Below are 18,864 nucleotides of genomic sequence, written 5' to 3'. Positions count from 1 at the left end.
GGGACTCGGACAGGGTGGGTCTCTTAGCAGCCCTGCCCCAACCCTCCCCGCCCTGCAGACCCACCAGCCTCCTGCAGGCCCTGGGCTCCCAGGGATGCCTCACTTTTGAAGCTGGATTGGGGTGAATCCCATCCCTCTCCATGTGCCAGGACCAGACCACTGCCTGGGGTGTGTTTCTCTGTGATTTCCATTGAACAAAGGACAGGTTTTTGTGTCCCTTTGGGGGAGGCTGATAGAAACAGCAGTGGACTAAGCCTCAGAAGAACTGTTATATGGGACTTCCCTGGTGTTCCAGTGGTTAAAACTCACTACTTCCAATACAGGGGACACAGGTTCAATCCCTGGTTGAGAAACGAAAGATTCCACATGCCATGCACCACAGGGGGGGAAAAATGTTATCACCACTGCAAGAAAAAAAAAATGTTATGTGTTCCTAAGAAATAATAAGTGGTAGGAAGACTTGTTGCTAATAATGATTGCATCTTTCACTTCCAAATGCACTGTTTCATTTAAGCATGATTCACCATACAAGGTAGATACTAATATCATTCCCATTTTATAGATAAGCAAATGGGAACTAAGGAAGAATGACTTGCCCCAGTTGCACAACTGAGCAGACCCTTCCTTCTAACCCTCTGGTTGGGCAGCCTTCCCGCTGACCAACTCACCTGCTCTGTGACCTCAGGCAATTGCTTTGACTTTCTTTATCACATTTTCTCATCTGTTAAGTGGAAGTGAAAGTATTTGATCTAACCACCTATCTGTCTCTTTCCTTGTTTTATTTTTATCTTAACAAACTGCCCAGCTTTGTGGTTAGGATGGAAATTCTCCAGCATTGGATGCTGAAAGGGATTAGGTCTTGATGTACGCGTTCTGTACCTGGCCCTGTACAGGTGGCTTAAATACACTTCTCCAGAAAGGTTTAAATGAGCGATCACAAAGATGTATAGACTTACGTGCATTTTGACTTGAGACGTCGTCATTTTGCATTTTGCTTCTATAATCCCGGAAGTTCTGAAATGTGTTGAGATTCTCATTTTATTTTACTCTTTGTTTTTCTCCAGAACACCGAGCGATCAAAAGACTGGTACAAGACCATGTTTAAACAGATCCACAAACTAAACAGAGGTACTGATTTTCATTTGTAGAAACTGCTGTGCCCATATGTTGACTATTGCAGTGAGGACCTAAACTCACTTGGCTGGCAGACTGGGCCCCGCGGCTTGACCTCATTAGGCCCTGACCTGCCTGAGCCCAGCCTTGCACCTTCAGAACAGAGTGGGCAGGAGAACTCATGCGCCTGCCTCACGTGTGGGAGGAGCTGAGGGCAGCTCCCAGGTCCTCCCTCTCAGATGTTGGGGATGCAGCAGGCTGAGCTCAGCATCCTGCCTGTGCTCTTCAGCATCTGCCTGCCTGGGCTGTGAGCAGCTTTGACTCCCACCCGCTTCTGGCTTTAGGGTAACCTCCCAGTGTCAGCCCATGACTGCCTTGTAGGCAGAGCGAGCTGAGAAGGCATGAACTGGGAGTTAAAAATGTTCTCATCTGGGTTTAGTTCCCCAAGTACTCAGGTGATCTTGGACAAATCGTGTACCCCTCTCTGTGCGTTGACCCCTTTGCCTCCCTCTGAGGGAAGCTGCAAGGTCCGAATGAGGGCAGATTCTGCCTTGTGAAGTAGGATGCATGGTGCACCTGTATGGTGGTGTTAATATGAAAAATCAGCTTCTTCGGCTGGGAGCCAGCACTTGGCAGGTAGCCCCAAGAGACAGTCAAGAGCTGACACTACAAAACTGCTTAAGCTGGGGGAGTAGTGCTTCCTAATCAGGGGCCTTCGGGCAGGGGACCCAGCATGGTGGGAGAACCCCAGGTCAGCGCTCCCAAACAGCTCCCATCCTCCTATGCCGCCGGTCAGCTGCTGGGCAGGGATGCAGCTGTGCCATGGGAAGGGTACCACTGCTACGGTGGGCAGAGCATCCTGTCCTTCCCTGTGGCCAAATCCAGTCTGGCCGCCTGGCACAGATGACACATGAAGGCAAAGGAAAAGCCTCTGGTCAGGGTCTGGTCAGCCTGTGCTGCAGATAATTGGTCTCTCTGGTTAACTGTGGATGCCAGCTCGTGCAGTGTTCAGAACGAAACTGGTGGTGCCCCTCTTCAAACTGTTTTGTAAATATTGAGATGCTCAGTATTTAGTGTTTCTGAGCCAGGAGTAAATTCATTCTTTTTTGGGGTAGATGAGCTCAGTCATGTTGGAGATGCTACATGCTGGCTCTCAGATGATGTCCATTCTACTGGTCACTTGTAGAAGCAAACGTCCATTTCCTCCAGCAATCTGTGTCTCTCTCACATTTAGACCCAGCTTTGGTGATCCGAATACTGAGACACAGGTGCCTATGTGAAAAATATGTATTTCTGCTCCTTAGGCAGCATTGGTCTTCTCATATATTATAGCTTTTAACTCAACCTAAATTACAGATTCTGAGCAAAACTACCTGCCGTAGGCAGAGAGGTGTTTGAAACATTAAGAATCCACTTATTTTCCCCAATTCCAAAGTCTATGGCACAAGCTTTGATTTTTTAAACAAAAATCATTTGATGATAGTGTTTTCTTGACACACTGTTTATTAGCATATTTCTTTCTTCTTTTTTGCCTATAAAAAGTGAAAGTTTGAAGTTTTGTACTGAATGCCTCTTCCTTTTTGGAGCCTGTATATATTCTTTGTCTAAGAAGAAAAGCGATGTTGTGTCTTTAAAGGTGTCTCAGTAATTCAGGCAAAAGGACTGGATTTTTAAAAGCAGTTTGAGTTTCTTCCATCACTGGTGAAACTTAGTATGTTTCAGAATTCAAGGAGCCTGAATTGTGTGTGGATTTCTGTTTGTTCATTCTCTCCATTTGTGTCTTCCTCTATTCTCTCTCCCAAACCCTCTCCTCTCCCTAGACACTCCTGAAGAAAACCCTTATTTCCCTACGTACAAATTCCCTGAACTTCCTGAAATCCAGCAAAATTCTGAAGGTACCATGAACTTAGAGGGTGTATCTAGCCTTAAATTAATTCTTATAGTTCCATTTTAGGAATAAGATTTGGCTTTTAGATTTTGTTTTTTATAGTTGTTTTTGGTTGGCAGAAATTTTATTTCACTCATTTGCATGAATTGCCATATGAAAATAACCAAATCCTTTCTAATTCATTAATCTCTTTTCAAGTGTGATGCCGTGTGCTTTATTTAATAACACTAAAATAGGTAATCGGTCATTTGAAAGAGTCAATTGGAGATTTGTCACTTCCTCCACTTGGTGGTGGATAGTTTCAAAACCCACTGCTTTTCTCTGCTACAGAGGACAATCCTTACACTCCCACCTACCAGTTTCCTGCATCTACTCCTAGTCCTAAATCCGAAGGTAATTAAAGGGAAATCACGTGTCTTTCTTTGTAGCAGTACTATTTCTTTTTCACCTTGGGGTTCTTGCTGGTGGCTGAGAGCTGTCTCCCCATCATTTGCTTCCCTGTAACCGTGTGTTTTGTGGTGTTCTCAAGTCCTTGCTAACTGTGTGACTGGAGTCTATCCAGATGGTATTTTAATCCTGTTCCCTTGAAGTTGACATGATTAATGGGGTAACCAGTGTGGCTTCGTTGTAATGCTTTGAACACGTGGGGCTCTGGGAAAAGCTGCCTGCGCCCAGCTACCCAGGGCTTTGTATTTGGGGTGGTCACGTGGTGCTGGTGGCTGGGCAGTGACTAAGGGAAGCTGAGTCATTAGGGTTCATGGGCGGGAGTTGGACGAGCCAGCATTAGCAAGAGAAACATTACTGGGTTCCCACAGGTGCACTCACTCTCCAGTGGGCCCCTCTTGTCCTCACTGTATCTCCAGGTATATTTCCTTGGTAGGGAATTCCCCAAGAGGTATCCAGGTATGGGATTCAGTCATGGTGGGAGATGATATCCCTTGAAAAATAATAAGGGTTTTGGCCAAGCTAGAAACCTTTTAATGAAAGAGCTGGCTAGGAATTTGGACCTGCTAGGGGAGAATGGCCACACTTGTATCTAGAAAATATTCTTTTCTGGAGTATATAGTCTAAGTGTCAAAGAAGGTTCTGAAAGGTGAATGAAGGGCAACATTCTGAGAATTATTCTGGTCTCAAGGATTGTCTGCTCTTCAGATGAGTGACCCAGAAAAGGGGGAGTGGGTGGGGTAGACATGAGGCACTTTGACTGTGTTCTCTTCTAGGATAAGATGTTGAATGCTCTGAGCTTCATCCAGTCAAGTAGTTATTGAGTACTTGTGTGTGCCAGACACTGTCCTGGGAACTGAGGATAGTGCCATGAGTAAGATATATCATCTGTCCTCCAAAGTTCACATTATGCAGGGAATTAGACAAGGCTACTTCATGGTACTAGGTCCAGTGTAGTGGCAGTTGCAAGAGCACGTGTCCAGAAGGCCACAGAAAACCTTGCTGGCACACAGTAGGTCCTGAGTACCTGCCTGGAGAATGTTGGTGAGTGTAGGCTTTGGACCACAGAATCTGAGTTCTTTCCTAAGGATGAAGCCCAGTGCCGACCCCTCCTCAGTTCATCTCTGTTCTGATTAGCTCAGCATATCACCCTGCTCAACCCTTCTCATCTTTGGCGAAGTCGTCTGTTGGATCATTCACCAAAATTTTATTGATCACTTAACGCACATGAGAAGATGTGCTGAGCTGTGTTAGATACAATTTTAGTTAAATTATTATTTTCCATTTTCAGTCTCCCTGTGATATGCTCATGAGTGGTTTCCAACACTTTCATGCCTGGGGCCTATTTTGAACAAAAAGAAAAGTCTGCCAAAGGAATCAATACTTAAAAAATTTAAAGCTGATGATTTCATTTTAATCGGTGACCTCCTTATTTTCAGCAAGAGTCTCTGGTGTGGGATAACCTAGTCTTTTGCTTTGGGGTGCTAATTCTAGCGAAAACATTGCTTTAGAAACAGTGGGCTGAACAGTGGGAAATGTCTTTAGGGTACTTTTAATCAACTGTAGTTTTTGATTTGTGCTTTTTTGGACATGAGTACCCAACCCTCTCATAAGATAGGATTCCTTTCTAGGGAAGATGACCAGCACAGAGCATACCTGAAGGTGCAGAATCCCATAGACATGGGCAGAGGAAGGCCACTTGGAGGAGGCCTGTGGAGGAAAACAGTGACTCCCGTTGGCCTGGAAGAATGCCTTAGCTTGTCGCAGGCAGTGCCAGCAGTGTCCAGTCAGTCTGGCTGTTGAGCTGCAGGCAGGGTTTTGCCTTCTAGCCTCACACCAGAGCTGCCATGTCATCATCGGCCACACCTGGCAACCCTGGCTGACAACGATGTCTGTTTGGTGGTTCACGTCAAGTCGGGTACGAGGGAGAGAGTGGGGCTTATTTTACCATGAGGTATAAACAGGGATGACATGATAACTCTTCGCTTATAATTTATGAAGCAGACCTTACTAGGTTTTATTTTCCAAGACCCATAAGGAAGAAATCATCTTAAAGAATAAAGAGGAAAAAATTAGATTGGATATAAAAGATTCATAATAACCAAGATGATTAGACTTTAACACAAGTTTCTAAGAAGTCTTCTTGCCTGGAGATTCTTTTTAAAAACAGGGTTGGTTGTGTCTCGCCCCCACTCTTGGCCTAGAAGACAGAGCCAGATGTAGATTACAGGTGTATTCAATTAGATGAAGGCTTTTTACAAACGAGTGCAATGTTTGAGCTAGCTCACGGTAGAGCATTTTTATTTTCATTTTAATTTTTTGTTAAGTAATGAGAGAGCCTCTGGTTTGTGGTTTTGATATCTGTGAGTTTCGGCAGGTCCTCCTCAGCCCTGTCCTTAGTGTCTCTCCAGCCCTGTGCTGCCAGTCAGTGGCCCTGGGCTCTGCACACCCTTCTTAATATGGGAAAGATTCATACCTTTCAAAGAAGAGTGTTAAAGACAGATTACACCTATAACTGAGGTGGCTCTAGTGGTAAAGAACCTGCCTGCCAATGCTGAGACGTAAGAGGCGATCCCTGGGTCGGGAAGATCCCCTGGAGAAGGGAATGGCAACCCACTCCAGTATTCTTGCCTGGAGAATCCAATGGACAGAGGAGCGTGGTGGGCTACAGTCCATGGGGTCACAAAGAGTCAACACGACTGAAGTGACAGCACAGCACAGCGCCTAACCAAGGCAGGCTCTACCCATGGATTTTAATGAGCATTGAAACTGTAAATCGCTCAGTCATGTCCAATTCTTTGTGACCTCATGGACTATCCAGTCCATGGAATTCTCCAGGCCAGAATACTGGAGCCTTTCCCTTCTCCAGGGGCTCTTCCCAACCCAGGGTTCGAACCCAGGTCTCCTGCTTTGCAGGAGAATTCTTTACCAGCTGAGCCACAAGGGCAGCCTTTTTAAACAAACATTTAAAAAATAGATTTACTGAGAAATGTGAGCTGTCATTCTGAGTCTGTCCCCTGAGGGAAGAAGACTGTTGCTGCTTTTTTTTGTTTTGTTTGAATGCAGAATTTGAAACTAGAATTATTTGCAATAAACCTATCAAAACCTAGCCTAAGGGCTACTGCTTTTTTTCTAAATTCTAGTTGATTATACAGTATAAAAGACATTTCTAAGTGTCTCAAAGCTGATTCTCCAAAATAGTAAAGAACTATGTGAAAGTTTATGTCAAGCTTAGCCACCTCCTCCTTCCCTCAAGCTAGAGTGAAAAAGTAAACTTCTGGCTGGACTTTTCAGAAGATAAGTAGAATCATCATGTCTTAATCAATGAGATTTAAAATGTGCTTTTACAAAGCCATAAGTCCCAACAAGGAGCAGTCACTTGTAATCATTTGCTAATCTTTCAGACCACTGTATGGGAAAGGAGCAATGTTACATTCCTTATTTCAAGGGGGTAGCTGGGAGGAATTGAGGCTGGGAAATTTGGGAAGAGTAGAATGAATTCAGGAGACTTATTTCTTATAATTTCTCTGTAATAGCCTGGTCCCTAGAAAGCTTACAAAAATAAAAATAATTTACCAGAAATCCTTTGGGAATAACCCTGAAGTAAGGCTAATAAGCAAATGAGTTTTACTTCCCTTTTCTTTTAAACCTTCACCTGACCCACACTCCCCTGCCTAAGAGCTACTTGTCTATGAATTACCTACCATCCAGCCTCTCCCTTAAAGGGCTTCCCAGGTGGCTTAGTAGTAAAGAATCTGCCTACCAGTGTGGGAGATGCAAAAGACCTGGATTAAGTCCCTGGGTAGGGAAATTCCCTAGAAAAGGAATTCGAAACCCACTCCAGTATTCTTGCCTGGAGAATCCCATGGACAGAGGAGCCTGGTGGACTACAGTCCATGCGGTCACAAAGAGAGTCCGTGGGGTCACAAAAAGTCTGAGGATATGACTAAGCATGCAGCCTACACTCTCTCTTAAAGGCACATGTCCTTTCCTAGCATCTGAGATGCTACCAGGTCTTTTGATTGTGAGAGCGGAGAGAGGGAATGTTGACAGAGACCAGAGCCAGCACTACCCAGACCACAGAGGGTCTGCTAGACTGAGTCTTTGGACATCCTGCCCGAATTTTCCTTCTGAAGCGGAGCCACAGGAACATGATGTAGAGAAACCACTTCAGAAGCCCCGCCACTGCCTCCTGCTTTAGGAAACAGCAGTGTGGTGGCCAGCACCTCTGCATCTCACATTCATAATCCTATTAATAATAATAATAACACAACCACCGCAGTAACTGCTGCCACTGCCATTTATTGAGCCCTTCCCTGGGTCACACTGTAAAAGAATCTGCCTGCACTGTGGGAGACCTGGGTTCGATCTTTGGGTCAGGAAGATCCCTTGGAGAAGGCACTGGCAACCCACTCTAGTATTCTTGCCTGGAGAATCCCCACGGACAAAGGAGCCTGGCAGGCTACAGTCCTTGGGGTCGCAAATTGCTGGACATGACTGAGCAACTAACACTTCCGTTTTCACTTACTGAATACAAGGCTGCATGCTGGCTGCATCACAATTGTTATCTCATATTCATCCTCCCAACAGCTCCTTGAGGTAAGTCCTCATGTTTGTGAGGGCCTGAGGCTCAGAAAGGTTAAGTAATTTGTGAAAGATCTCACGGCAGGTGGCAGAGTGAGGATTCAACCCAGGTCTCTGGGGCCCCCCAGACATGGGTGTTTATTTACTCTGCGGATTCCTTTCCCTTTCCTGTTGCACTCTGTGTTCTTGGCTGTCCCCTTCGCCAGGACTCTCTGATGCCTAACTCAGGCATCCAACTGGCCTGCTTCTTAGTCATGCTCCACTTAGCTGAGCCAGCAACTCCAGGGGTGGTGTCTGGGAATATGAGGTTAGGAGAGCTCCCCAAGTGATTTGTCACGTGGTCAGGACTGGGAACCACTGCAGTGGAGGAGGACCCCCTCCCCCTTTTCCATCCTCCACAAAAGGAAGCAGATACTCACCAGTGCAGTTTGGGGGATTTGAATACAGAATGAGAGTGAGGAATACAGACTGAAAAGAACTAGCCTGTCTGCTCTGAACGTAGCCAGATGATGTTGGCTTTCTTGACATGCTTCACGTCAAGAAGATGGGAGATATTTTCAAATGATGCCTTCTGATAAGCAAAACCAAGTAACTGGAGTGTTACCATGTGGTCCATGGCCAGTGAGAACCCGTCTGACCATGTCAGGGTAAGGGCTGTCATACCAGCCAAGGGTGAAGTCCCAGAGACCAATGTTTTCCCCTTGCTGTGGATGTGTCTTCAGGCTGTCAGGCTGATGGTCACTGCCATCTCCTGGTGAAGTGACTCCAGACCCCACCCCAAGGCATCCTCAGGTTGTGGGGATGCGTCACGTCATAGTCGTCCATCTCACTGACCTTTTCCCCATTCCTAGATGAGGATGCATTCAGGCAAGGATTTAGGAGGCTTATTTTCTTAGGCATATCTATATCTGAGTTAAAATAATCCTCCACTGGCCTTTCAGCATTTCTTAGGATAGCCTTATTTTGCTTGAGTTCAAGCAGATGGTTCTGTTGTGAGGCTGGCTGGCCAGGATCCTCTGCCCAAGCCCCAGCGAGTACTGCCCAGAGGCGGAGCTGAGTGCTCGCAGCGGTCACCTTTGTCCCCTAACCAGAGCTGCCCAGAAGGCCTCCACTGAGTAAGTGCAGAAGTCTGACCTGTGAGCTAGCGGAGCGAGGTAACCGTTAGTCCCTTTCCATCTTCAAGGGAGGAACGAATGCCTTAGGAGATGAGGCCGGTGAGTCGTCTTCTAGCCCTCTGGCCCTCCCAGACTCTTGCTGTCTCCGCTCCTGTCCTGTTCCACCTCATTCTCTTTACTCCTTTGCATTCAATTTTTTGTTTTCTAAGTTTGTCTTCTGTAGCTACTCTGCATCCTATATTGATCTTTTTTTTTCTTTTTTCATTATTTAAAATTTGATTGTGTCTAACCAGAACTTGGGTCTTTCCAGATGGTGCTAGTGGTAAAGAACTTGCCTGCCAGTGCAGGAAATCTAAGAGACACGGGTTTGATTCCTGGTCAGGAAGATCCTCTGGAGGAGGACATGGCAACCCACTCCAGTATTCTTACCTGGAGAACCTCATGGACAGAGGAGCCTGGCGGGCTACAGTCCATAAGGTCGCAAAGAGTCAGACACGACTGAAGTCACTTCGCACGCTCACGTGCAGTCAGAGCACAGACAGCTTTGGGGCTCTTTCCCGAGCCCCCTGGACTCTTCCTGACCATCCTGCCCCACTCCTCCTTTTTCTTATTCTTCCTCCCGAATCCCACCCAGACTGTATACCTGCCTCTGTGTACGCTTTTCTTTGACCATTTTTGTTTGTTGGATGGGTGTATTGTGTCTATCTTGACCCCTTTCTCCTTCCTCTTAAGTGTGTGGGGTAAAGCAGGAAAAAGAATTAACGTGTGCTGTGGAAAAAGATTGAGTTAAAAATGAACCACTGATAATTGGAAAAATAATTTTAAGTTTAAAGCCTAACAAATGCATAAAATTGAAATTTAACTGATATAGGCAAGCAATTATGCAAATAGTGCTTTTTGCCCATCCTCTCAATTTGGTCAATTACATACTTTTTTTAATAGAACAACCAGCATTTTCTCCAGTGTCTTTGAGATTATTATAAATTCTTAAAAAAATAAACAGAGGAAATCTTTTTTAGTCTATTTAAAGTACTGTGGTTGAAAAGCCAGTAATGTGCCTCCTGGCAGTTTTAGGAGAGTAGCTATCCCCAAATGGAACCTCCAAGGACACTGCCAAAGCCCAGAGGGAAATCATTGGTGTGTAAACATCTTAGCCCAGCAGGGGTCTTCAGGGCCCTGGGGTGAGTTGTTCACACCCAGTAAATACTGTTAGAATTTTCTGCAAGTCACTGGCACAGGGAGTTTTGGTGTCGCTGCCAAGATTTGATGCTTGCTGCTTGGGGCTCTAGGGCACACAGCGTGTGGCTCCACCACCAGCAGGAATCACAAGATCCAGCTCCACTGAGCCCACTGGGACTTTCTTTGAAAGGACTCTTGGAGAAATAGTAAAAGCAGGATTTCACGCATAGACAATATCTGTGTTCATAAACAACTGGAGAAACATTTCGTTTAGTGTCCTGCTACTGCTAAGTCACTTCAGTCGTGTCCGACTCTGTGCGACCCCATAGATGGCAGCCCACCAGGCTCCCCCGTCCCTGGGATTCTCCAGGCAAGAACACTGGAGTGGGTTGCCATTTCCTTCTCCAATGCGTGAAAGTGAAAAGGGAAAGTGAAGTTGCTCAGTCGTGTCCGACTCCTAGCGACCCCATGGTTAAATACACAAACATTTGGCTGGCTCCGGTGTATAGAAATGGTGAACCTTATCCCCATCTGTCCCAGCATAGACGTAGCCTGCCAGGAGAAGGTACAAGAAGCAGCAAGTGGAAGATGTAGCAAGCGTGACTCAGTTCTACCCATTTCCATACAGAAGAGCAGGAAGAAAGCTAGCCGGGTCGTGGGGTAACTCAAAAACTTGCTTAAGTGTCACCAGGGAAGGGGTAATGTGGAAAATATAAGAGCAAAGGCCTCCAGGGCTAGAAGTCATCCAGGCCAGGACTGCAGTGTTTGACTTTCACAACACCCTCCCCTGCCTCCTCCCCAATAAAGAGCCTATTCTATTACAGTGGAATAGCTACAGTTCTCCCTGGAGTCAGGCAGATGGGGCTGGGCAGAGGTAGGGAAGTGAGGTTGGAAAGACCTGAATACATTCTTGCTTTGTCTTCCACACTGTGCTAGGGGCAAATTTTCATAACCTCCCTGGGCCCTAATTTCCTTGTCTCTGAGATATATACTTACATACCTCCAGGAGTTTTTCCAAGGATTGAGTGAGGCAATATTAGTAAATGACCAGTTACTATTAGGCACTTGATAATGGGAGCAGCTATTATTTTTATTTGTAAACATACGTAAAGTTTGCTTCCATTAGATTTGCAAGACAAAAATTCAAGGAATAAATTATGCACCCCCTGGGCAACTTGAGTTTGCCCGCCTGAAAGTCAGTGAACTGAAATCCGCATGTCAGAGGTGGATCCCATGGACACTGGGAAAAATGAAAAGCTTGTTCATGGAGATGCCCTGCCCTGTGCTAGCTTGAGATGGAAGAGATTTCTTTTTCCACTTACACCAGATAAAGAAATTGCTTTAAGAATGTTCAGGCATTCAGACTTCTCTCTTGTCTTCACCCCCTTCCACGCCTCTTCTTTCCTACTTCTCTTTCTGGCCTTGCTGTGCGGCTTGTGGGATTTTAGTCACCTGGCCAGGCATTGAACCCGGGGCCTTGGCAACGAGAACACTGAGTCCTAACTGCTGGACCACCGGGGAAATCCCCTTCCTCCGTTTTCAAACTTTCAAAATACACAGATTAACTCCCCCAGCCATGCTGTTTTCTGTTTTTATTTTTTTTTTCCATCTCAGAACTATTTCTCATTTTCTTTTAACGGGTGTTCTAGAATTCCACATTAGAAAGCTCTAGGGAGCAAAAATCTTTAAAAAGCTGAGAATTAAAAAAAAAGAAAAAACCTTGAATATTTAAGTGCTGTTTTTCCCCATGAAAACTCTGCTTTTACTTTAAGAACCAGATAATAGTTATAAATTAACCCTCACCTTACCATCTGCTGCTAGGTTGTAACTTCTCCCTGATTCAAAGAGAGACAGGGTTTTGAGCTAGAATGCTAGGCTGGATTTTAAACAATACCTACATTGGTTCCTAACTAAGCTAATTTCTCATTTGGCAGGCACCATTTTTCCAATCAAATCACTACAATCAAAGCTAATTTTTAGTTTTCTTTGGTGCTGTGGTATCTTATCTGTATAATAATCAGAAGCTCTATTGAAAAACAAAAGCAGCAAAACAAACAAAAGCAGGCAACACAGAAGTCTTCAGAAGAGTACTCTGAAACATCTATTTCTGGATCCCACTTTATCTCTTCTGCCCTATTTTCAAAAGTTAAATAAGCTCTCATGTTCAGTTTATAGCAGGGAAAGGCATAGCTATATTGGTAGAAGAACCTTAAGCTCTGTTCAACTTTAAGGATAAGAATTAGCCAATATCAAAGCAAAAAGGAGGAAGGGAGGGAGGAGAAAAGATGTCTCAGTATCCAAAACCTTTCCATTTTTGGAGCTGGAAAACCCGGGACAGATACAATAGGGAGAGGAGAGGGGAGGTAAAAGGGAGATCCTGTTTTTGAATAATACTGGAAAGAATAGCAGTGTTAGCTTTAGTACATTTTATAAAATATTCTGGCCTTTTCTGCTCTGAAGTTTAAAACAACATGGAGACAAGGACTGACCATCAACACATTACATGGGGTTCTCTGACTTGTCTTTGCAAGCTAGTTTGCATGCTGTGTTATGTAAAGCTATACCGATTTTAAGAGGAGTTGGGTCTTTATTCCACATTCATGAATTCTGAATTCAGGTTAGTGAGCTATTAGAAAACATAAGAGGCTATTTCAGCCTAACTCTTGTTGGAGAAATGCTTTGGAGGGGTCATCATGGATATAGTGACTAAATATCCTGGGTTTCCAGGGCAGTTCCAGCTGACAAACCTGTTCCAGTGAGAGTACCTGTGGTCTCGTTTTTAGTTCCACGCAGCCATGTCCACGAAGGGTTCAAGTCTTGATTCTGCAAGTCTTGGCGCCTGGGTCGGTGTTCCGCTTATTTAGAGACCTGTGCTTATGGTGGCACTAGTGGTAAAGAACCCACCTGCCAATGCAGGAGACGTAAGAGATACGGGTTGAGTCCCTGGGTCAGAAGGATCCCCTGGAAGAGGGCATGGCAACCCACTCCAGTATTCTTACCTGTAGAATTCCATGGACAGAGGAGCCTGGTGGGCTAAAGTCCATAGAGTCGTAGGGAATTGGTTATGGCTGAAGTGACTTAACAGATGCACACACACCCCACCCCACCCCCGCCCTAGGAGAGCCATCTCCCACTACAGAAACCCGGTTGAGTTTGACTCGATCCAGAGTTACAATTTAGACACTGACCCCAAGTGGCACTTCTGCAGAGCAGATTATGTGAGGATCTGCTGAGGGCGTGTGGGGTTCCAAGAAGGAAGGCTATTTGAGGGACTCGTTTACAGTGGAATCAAAACAAATGATGACAAGGGGTTTCTCAAGCTGTTTTCTTAGCTGCACTACCACTTTGCTAAACGATTTTGTTTTGAGTTGGCCTCAGAGTTCATTCAGGTTTTCCCATAAGCTGTTATGGAAGAAATAGAACGAACTTTGGGGCCAACTCAGTATATGGGACCTTAGCATATGAAATGGGTCACAGCTGAGCCAGGCAGCTAGAGACCACACCTGGGGCCTCCCCATCCCACCGGCAGGCCTGGGGACTCTGAAACTCAGCAGCATAGACCAGAGACAGCGCCAACACGCAGGCATCCATCTCAGCCTGTTTCCCACTCGGCCAGGCTGGGGACCAGCTTTGCTTGTGGGAATTCTCTCGAGAGGACCTTTGGCTCATTGTCCCCATGCATTTCTGGGTGTCAGGGGCAGTCCTCCCCCAGGATTTGTGAGTGTACCTTTCTGACTACAGGTCTGTTTGGTTGGGTGGGTTCTCCAAACCCAGCTCTGAAGTGTGTGGTTTGCCATGGTGTAGCTTCTGGTGCTTGGTTCCTCCTCTGTCCTCTGGGCTCCCGGGTGTGGCTGGACAACGGTCGGTGCAGGATGATGGCAGTGGGGGGACTTGTCACGCAGTTCTCTTACCTGAGCCGGATGTCTCCTGATTACGTTTCGTTTTGTTCACTAGATGATGACTCAGATCTGTACTCTCCTCGATATTCCTTTTCTGAAGACAGTAAGTGGCTTAGAATTTCTTGGTTGTGGGGGTGGAAGGGAGGGTGGTGGACGAGGGAAGGATCTTCCTGTTTTCATCCATTTTAAAAGTCTTTTGCACCCACTTTTTCCTTCTCCAGCAAAATCTCCTCTTTCTGTGCCTCGCTCAAAAAGTGAGATGAGCTGCATTGATGGTGAGAAGGTAGTTAAGAGGTCGGCCACACTTCCCCTCCCGACCCGCTCTTCCTCGCTAAAATCAAGCCCAGAGAGGTAAGTGTTCTCATCAGCTCCATGATTTTAGGCTCTAATACACAATCTCTTTCTCTGAGTCAGGCAGCGTTGGAGCCAGGCGTCAAGCAGACCTGAGTTCGAATCCCTGCTCTATCACTTATTAGCAGTGATTTATTTTTTTGACTGTCAATGTTCTCATCTGTAAAATGGGGAAACATGTTACATTCCTTGGGATACTGCAAGGATAACACAAGATAATGCATGTAACATATCCTGTAGTCCTGGCTCATCAGACGGGCTTAAATAATGTTGACAATAATTATCATCACTCTTGCCGTCTTCACAAGAGGAATCTTGAACTATAAGATTTGTCATGTGTTTTAATACTCTCTATACATACTGATGGGGCCCACAGCAGAGAATATAATTTTAAAATGAAGCTACACTTTCTGCTGCTGCTGCTGCTGCTAAGTTGCTTCAGTCGTGTCCAACTCTGTGCGACCCCATAGATGGCAGCCCACCAGGCTCCCCCGTCCCTGGGATTCTCCAGGCAAGAACACTGGAGTGGGTTGCCATTTCCTTCTCCAATGCATGAAAGTGAAAAGTGAAAGTGAAGTCACTCAGTCGTGTTCGACTCCCAGCGACCCCATGGACTGCAGCCTACCAGGCTCCTCCGTCCATGGGATTTTCCAGGCAAGAATACTGGAGTGTGGTGCCATTGTCTTCTCTGACACTTTTTAGTATCTCTTTATTTATTCAACACACTATCAAAACATAAGGCTTGACGGTTGAAATGATATTTGTCATCTCTTAATGCCCACACTAAATGACCCAGTTGTCTTTTTCTGAGTCTTACGCCCTTGGGCGGAGAAGGCAACGGCACCCCACTCCAGTACTCTTGCCTGGAAAATCCCATGGACGGAGGACCCTCTTGGGCTGCAGTCCATGGGGTCGTTAAGAGTCAGACACGACTGAGCAACTTCACTTTCACTTTTCACTTTCATGCAATGAAGAAGGAAATGGCAACCCACTCCAGTGTTCTTGCCTGGAGAATCCCAGGGACGTGGGCTGCCATCTATGGGGTCTCACAGAGTCGGACACGACTGAAGCGACTTAGCAGCAGCAGCATGCCCTTGGGAGCAGCCTCCAGGGTATCTGGACCAGTGTCCCAGGCATCTCCCAGCTCCATCTTCTAACACTTCTCAACCCAAAATTGGTTCTGGCTAAACAAAATTATTTTCTCTTTAAATACACACAGTTTCATACCTCCAAACTTTTTCCATCTTCATGATAAATGAATGGCTATTTTTGAAATCCACATATATGTATATGACATCTGCCTCAGAGCTTGATAACTAATCTGAGAGGAAGGCTGGGTGTACCTGCAAATCCTTACAAGTGCATTCATTAAGCATCTGCTGGGTGCATTCTGTGTGCGATTGAAGAAGATGCTATGTAGGCACATTGCACACATAAATCATTGTCCATGACTTCAAGAAGTTTGTAGCCTTGCAGGAAAAACTGATTATAATCACAGTGCAAAATGCAATTATGTGCCTACGTGAAAATTTTGCAAGTAATTTCCAAGGCTTCATGTATCCTCTGAAATCCCCCACTGGATCAGGTTAAGTACCTGTGCCAAAGGCTGCATCTTGGGTGATTACCAGGGTAGGGTGTGGAATAGGGAAGAAGAACATGGTTATAAAAACTAGTAACGTTTTGAATTTCCGTGGCAGTTCAGTGGTGAAGACTCCATGCTTCCAGTGCAGAGGTTACGCGTTCAATCCCTGATCAGAGAACTAAGATCCCACATGCCACACCGTGTGGCCAAAAACAAACAAAACAAAACCAAAGTGTTTAAAGAGTGGTTACTGTGGGCCTGGTGTTTTGCAAAGTGATTTACATGCTGAGACATACTGTCTCATTAATCCTTGCAACAACCGCACTTACCAGATGAGTAAACAGTTCAGTAGAGGCTGAGTGCTTGGCCCAGAGGAGCCAGCTAGCAAGGACTGTAGTAGGGTTGGAACCACAGCTGCCTGGCTCTGGGTCCTGCATTCTCTCTCACTGCACCAGCCTGAGTGGGAAGTACAGGCATGTCTGGGAGATGATAAGCCCCTGAGAGCAGAGCAAGGTGAAGGATTTTTTCCAGAGAACACTTCGCAGCTGCAGCTGCTGCTTTTCTTCCCTTTTTTGTCTCCCTGCTTCCCGGTGCATGGTTTGAGTATGGACACCTCAAGCCTTTTGTGAAGCAAACACAGGGATCTAACTGGTTAATTGAAGAAGGAAACCAGCACAACTGAACGCTTTGCGCAGAGTCCCATTTTGTGCCTCGGATATAAAAATTCCTTGATTAAACTACAGTCGGCCAAAGTCGTCAGAACTGTCGGATGCCAATTTTCATGAGAATAGCTCTAATAGGATTTTCTTTCTACAGGACTGACTGGGAGCCCCCAGATAAGAAAGTGGATACAAGAAAATACCGCGCAGAGCCCAGAAGCATTTACGAGTATCAGCCGGGCAAGTCCTCTGTTCTGACCAACGAAAAGATGGTAATGTGCATATTAAAGTGCTTTTGTCTCACCCTGCCCGAGTTCTTTAATCCAGATGCATTGTGCGCTTGGATTACATTCTTTCTCCCTTGAGATAGACTTGCTTTGTTTAGAAGACAGTGACAATATGAAGTATTTTTACCCTTTTCATTTGGCAGGTGTTCACCAAATAAGTGCTGAGAGTCTGCATTGAAAGAATCCTCTCATTGTGGCTTTGTTGCTCTTTTTGTGCATGGTTTTCACTAATTTTAAATCTGCTAGTGTAAAGGTTGATTTTGCTGCTTTTTTTTTTAAAAACATCTAACCATTCGTTTATCAGGCTTATTACTAACTGGACTAAAATTGTAGTTTTAGAGGTGACTCTTATTTGAACACGCATACATTTTGTTGAAGTTACAAGTACATCATTAAAAACCAGATAATTAATATGATGATGTTACTTGGGGGGAAAACAAGCCCCAGGCTGTTAGACTGTGGCTTTTAGATCTTCCTTTTCTGACAAGTTCAGTAGAGAGGACACATTGCATGTTCCATCTGATTTGTGGTTCCCTACACAAGTTCACATCTCCAAGCAGTTATCAGTGGGGAGAATGGCCTGTGTGGGCATAGGAGACCACCCTGTAAAGGCAAGGGAGAATTTTTACAAACTGATGAGTTTCATATCTGCCCGTCACACTTCCTTTTATTCACCCTTCATTAGAACAAGCTGGTTTCAGAATTCTGATCATGGTTAAAGGGACCTCCAAGGCTCCATAAACCTGCAGCCCTCCGGCCTTTCAAGCAGGAGGGAATTGTCAGGCTGGGGATTGATTCTCATTAAAATGCGGTCACCGAACTGAGTCCAGAATAAGAAGGCCCCTGAAATGTGGGTTCAAATTCTTCTCCCTCCGCCTCTTTTGCTCTACATGTTTTTAAGGAATAATTGATTTGACTTGTACTAAAATACAAAGGTGACGTCTATAAAAGCACAAAGGGGTAAGTAATTTTAGTTACGAAAAAAGGTTCAACAGTTCACCAAAATGCTTCAGAGTTGTCATTCTCCAGCATTTACTGTGCACCAAAGTTATCTTAAGCAAAAAGTTCTGAGAGGAGTAGAGAATTTTGCCTCTGTCTCCTCCCTTCACTGCAGGTTCTCTCTCTGTGAGAAGGTACTAAACACAGAAGGTAACCTTCCACACAGGTCTTCCTAGAAAGAAAGTTATGTCCTTTGAGTATGTTCCTGATACTTGAATAACAAGCAAGGGACAGTGGAAGCACGGAAGTGTACGGATACATGATCCGTACACTTCCGTGCTTCCAGACTCTGTAGGCCCCTGCGTGCTTTTGTTCTGGCGATAGTATTATTCATAGATGGTCATTGCTGTTACTGAAAGCTTTCCTCTTAATTTCTCCTTTGTTTCCTCTTCCTTTCCTTGGTTCCTAGTAATTTGACCACTACTCAAAACTGGAGGGGTGGGGGGAATCCCCCAAATCCGTAGTTTTGTGCTCATCGATACCACAATGGTCACAGTATCCTCCATATCATAGTCCTTGGGAGCATTTATATTGTTTTCCCAAACCCTGAGAAGTAGCTCACTCTGCCCACGGGCCCCACTTTGGAGAGCTGTGGTGACCGTTCCCGTGGATGGTCAAGCACCATCTGGCTGTTCCCACACAGGAAGCCCCTCTGGCTGTACCAGGGCCTGGGCCAACCAGTTAGGACATAACACCCAAGGCCGGCCGGAGAGGAACATTGCTGTCCAGCTGTTTCTTCCCAAAGAGTAGTTTTTCATTTTAGA

General features: G+C 45.4%; 1 protein-coding gene across 36 annotated transcripts in view; it reads left to right on the top strand.

Annotated features, from left to right (window-relative positions):
- SORBS1 (sorbin and SH3 domain containing 1) overlaps nucleotides 1–18,864 on the top strand; it is a 234,332-nt gene that overhangs the window by 157,367 nt on the left and 58,101 nt on the right. For 17 of the 36 annotated variants that reach the window (XM_024985512.2, XM_059881768.1, XM_059881779.1 and 14 more), the window contains 4 exon segments: nucleotides 1,065–1,128; nucleotides 14,278–14,325; nucleotides 14,444–14,573; nucleotides 16,972–17,086. In XM_024985512.2, the coding sequence (XP_024841280.1) occupies nucleotides 1,065–1,128; nucleotides 14,278–14,325; nucleotides 14,444–14,573; nucleotides 16,972–17,086 (357 nt within the window). 36 annotated transcript variants of the gene reach the window in all.

The sequence above is a fragment of the Bos taurus genome, chromosome 26 (genome assembly GCF_002263795.3).
Source record: "Bos taurus isolate L1 Dominette 01449 registration number 42190680 breed Hereford chromosome 26, ARS-UCD2.0, whole genome shotgun sequence".
Classification (NCBI taxonomy): domain Eukaryota; kingdom Metazoa; phylum Chordata; class Mammalia; order Artiodactyla; family Bovidae; genus Bos; species Bos taurus.
Note: the sequence above shows the minus strand (reverse complement) of the source record. Positions and strands in the feature narration are given on the sequence as shown.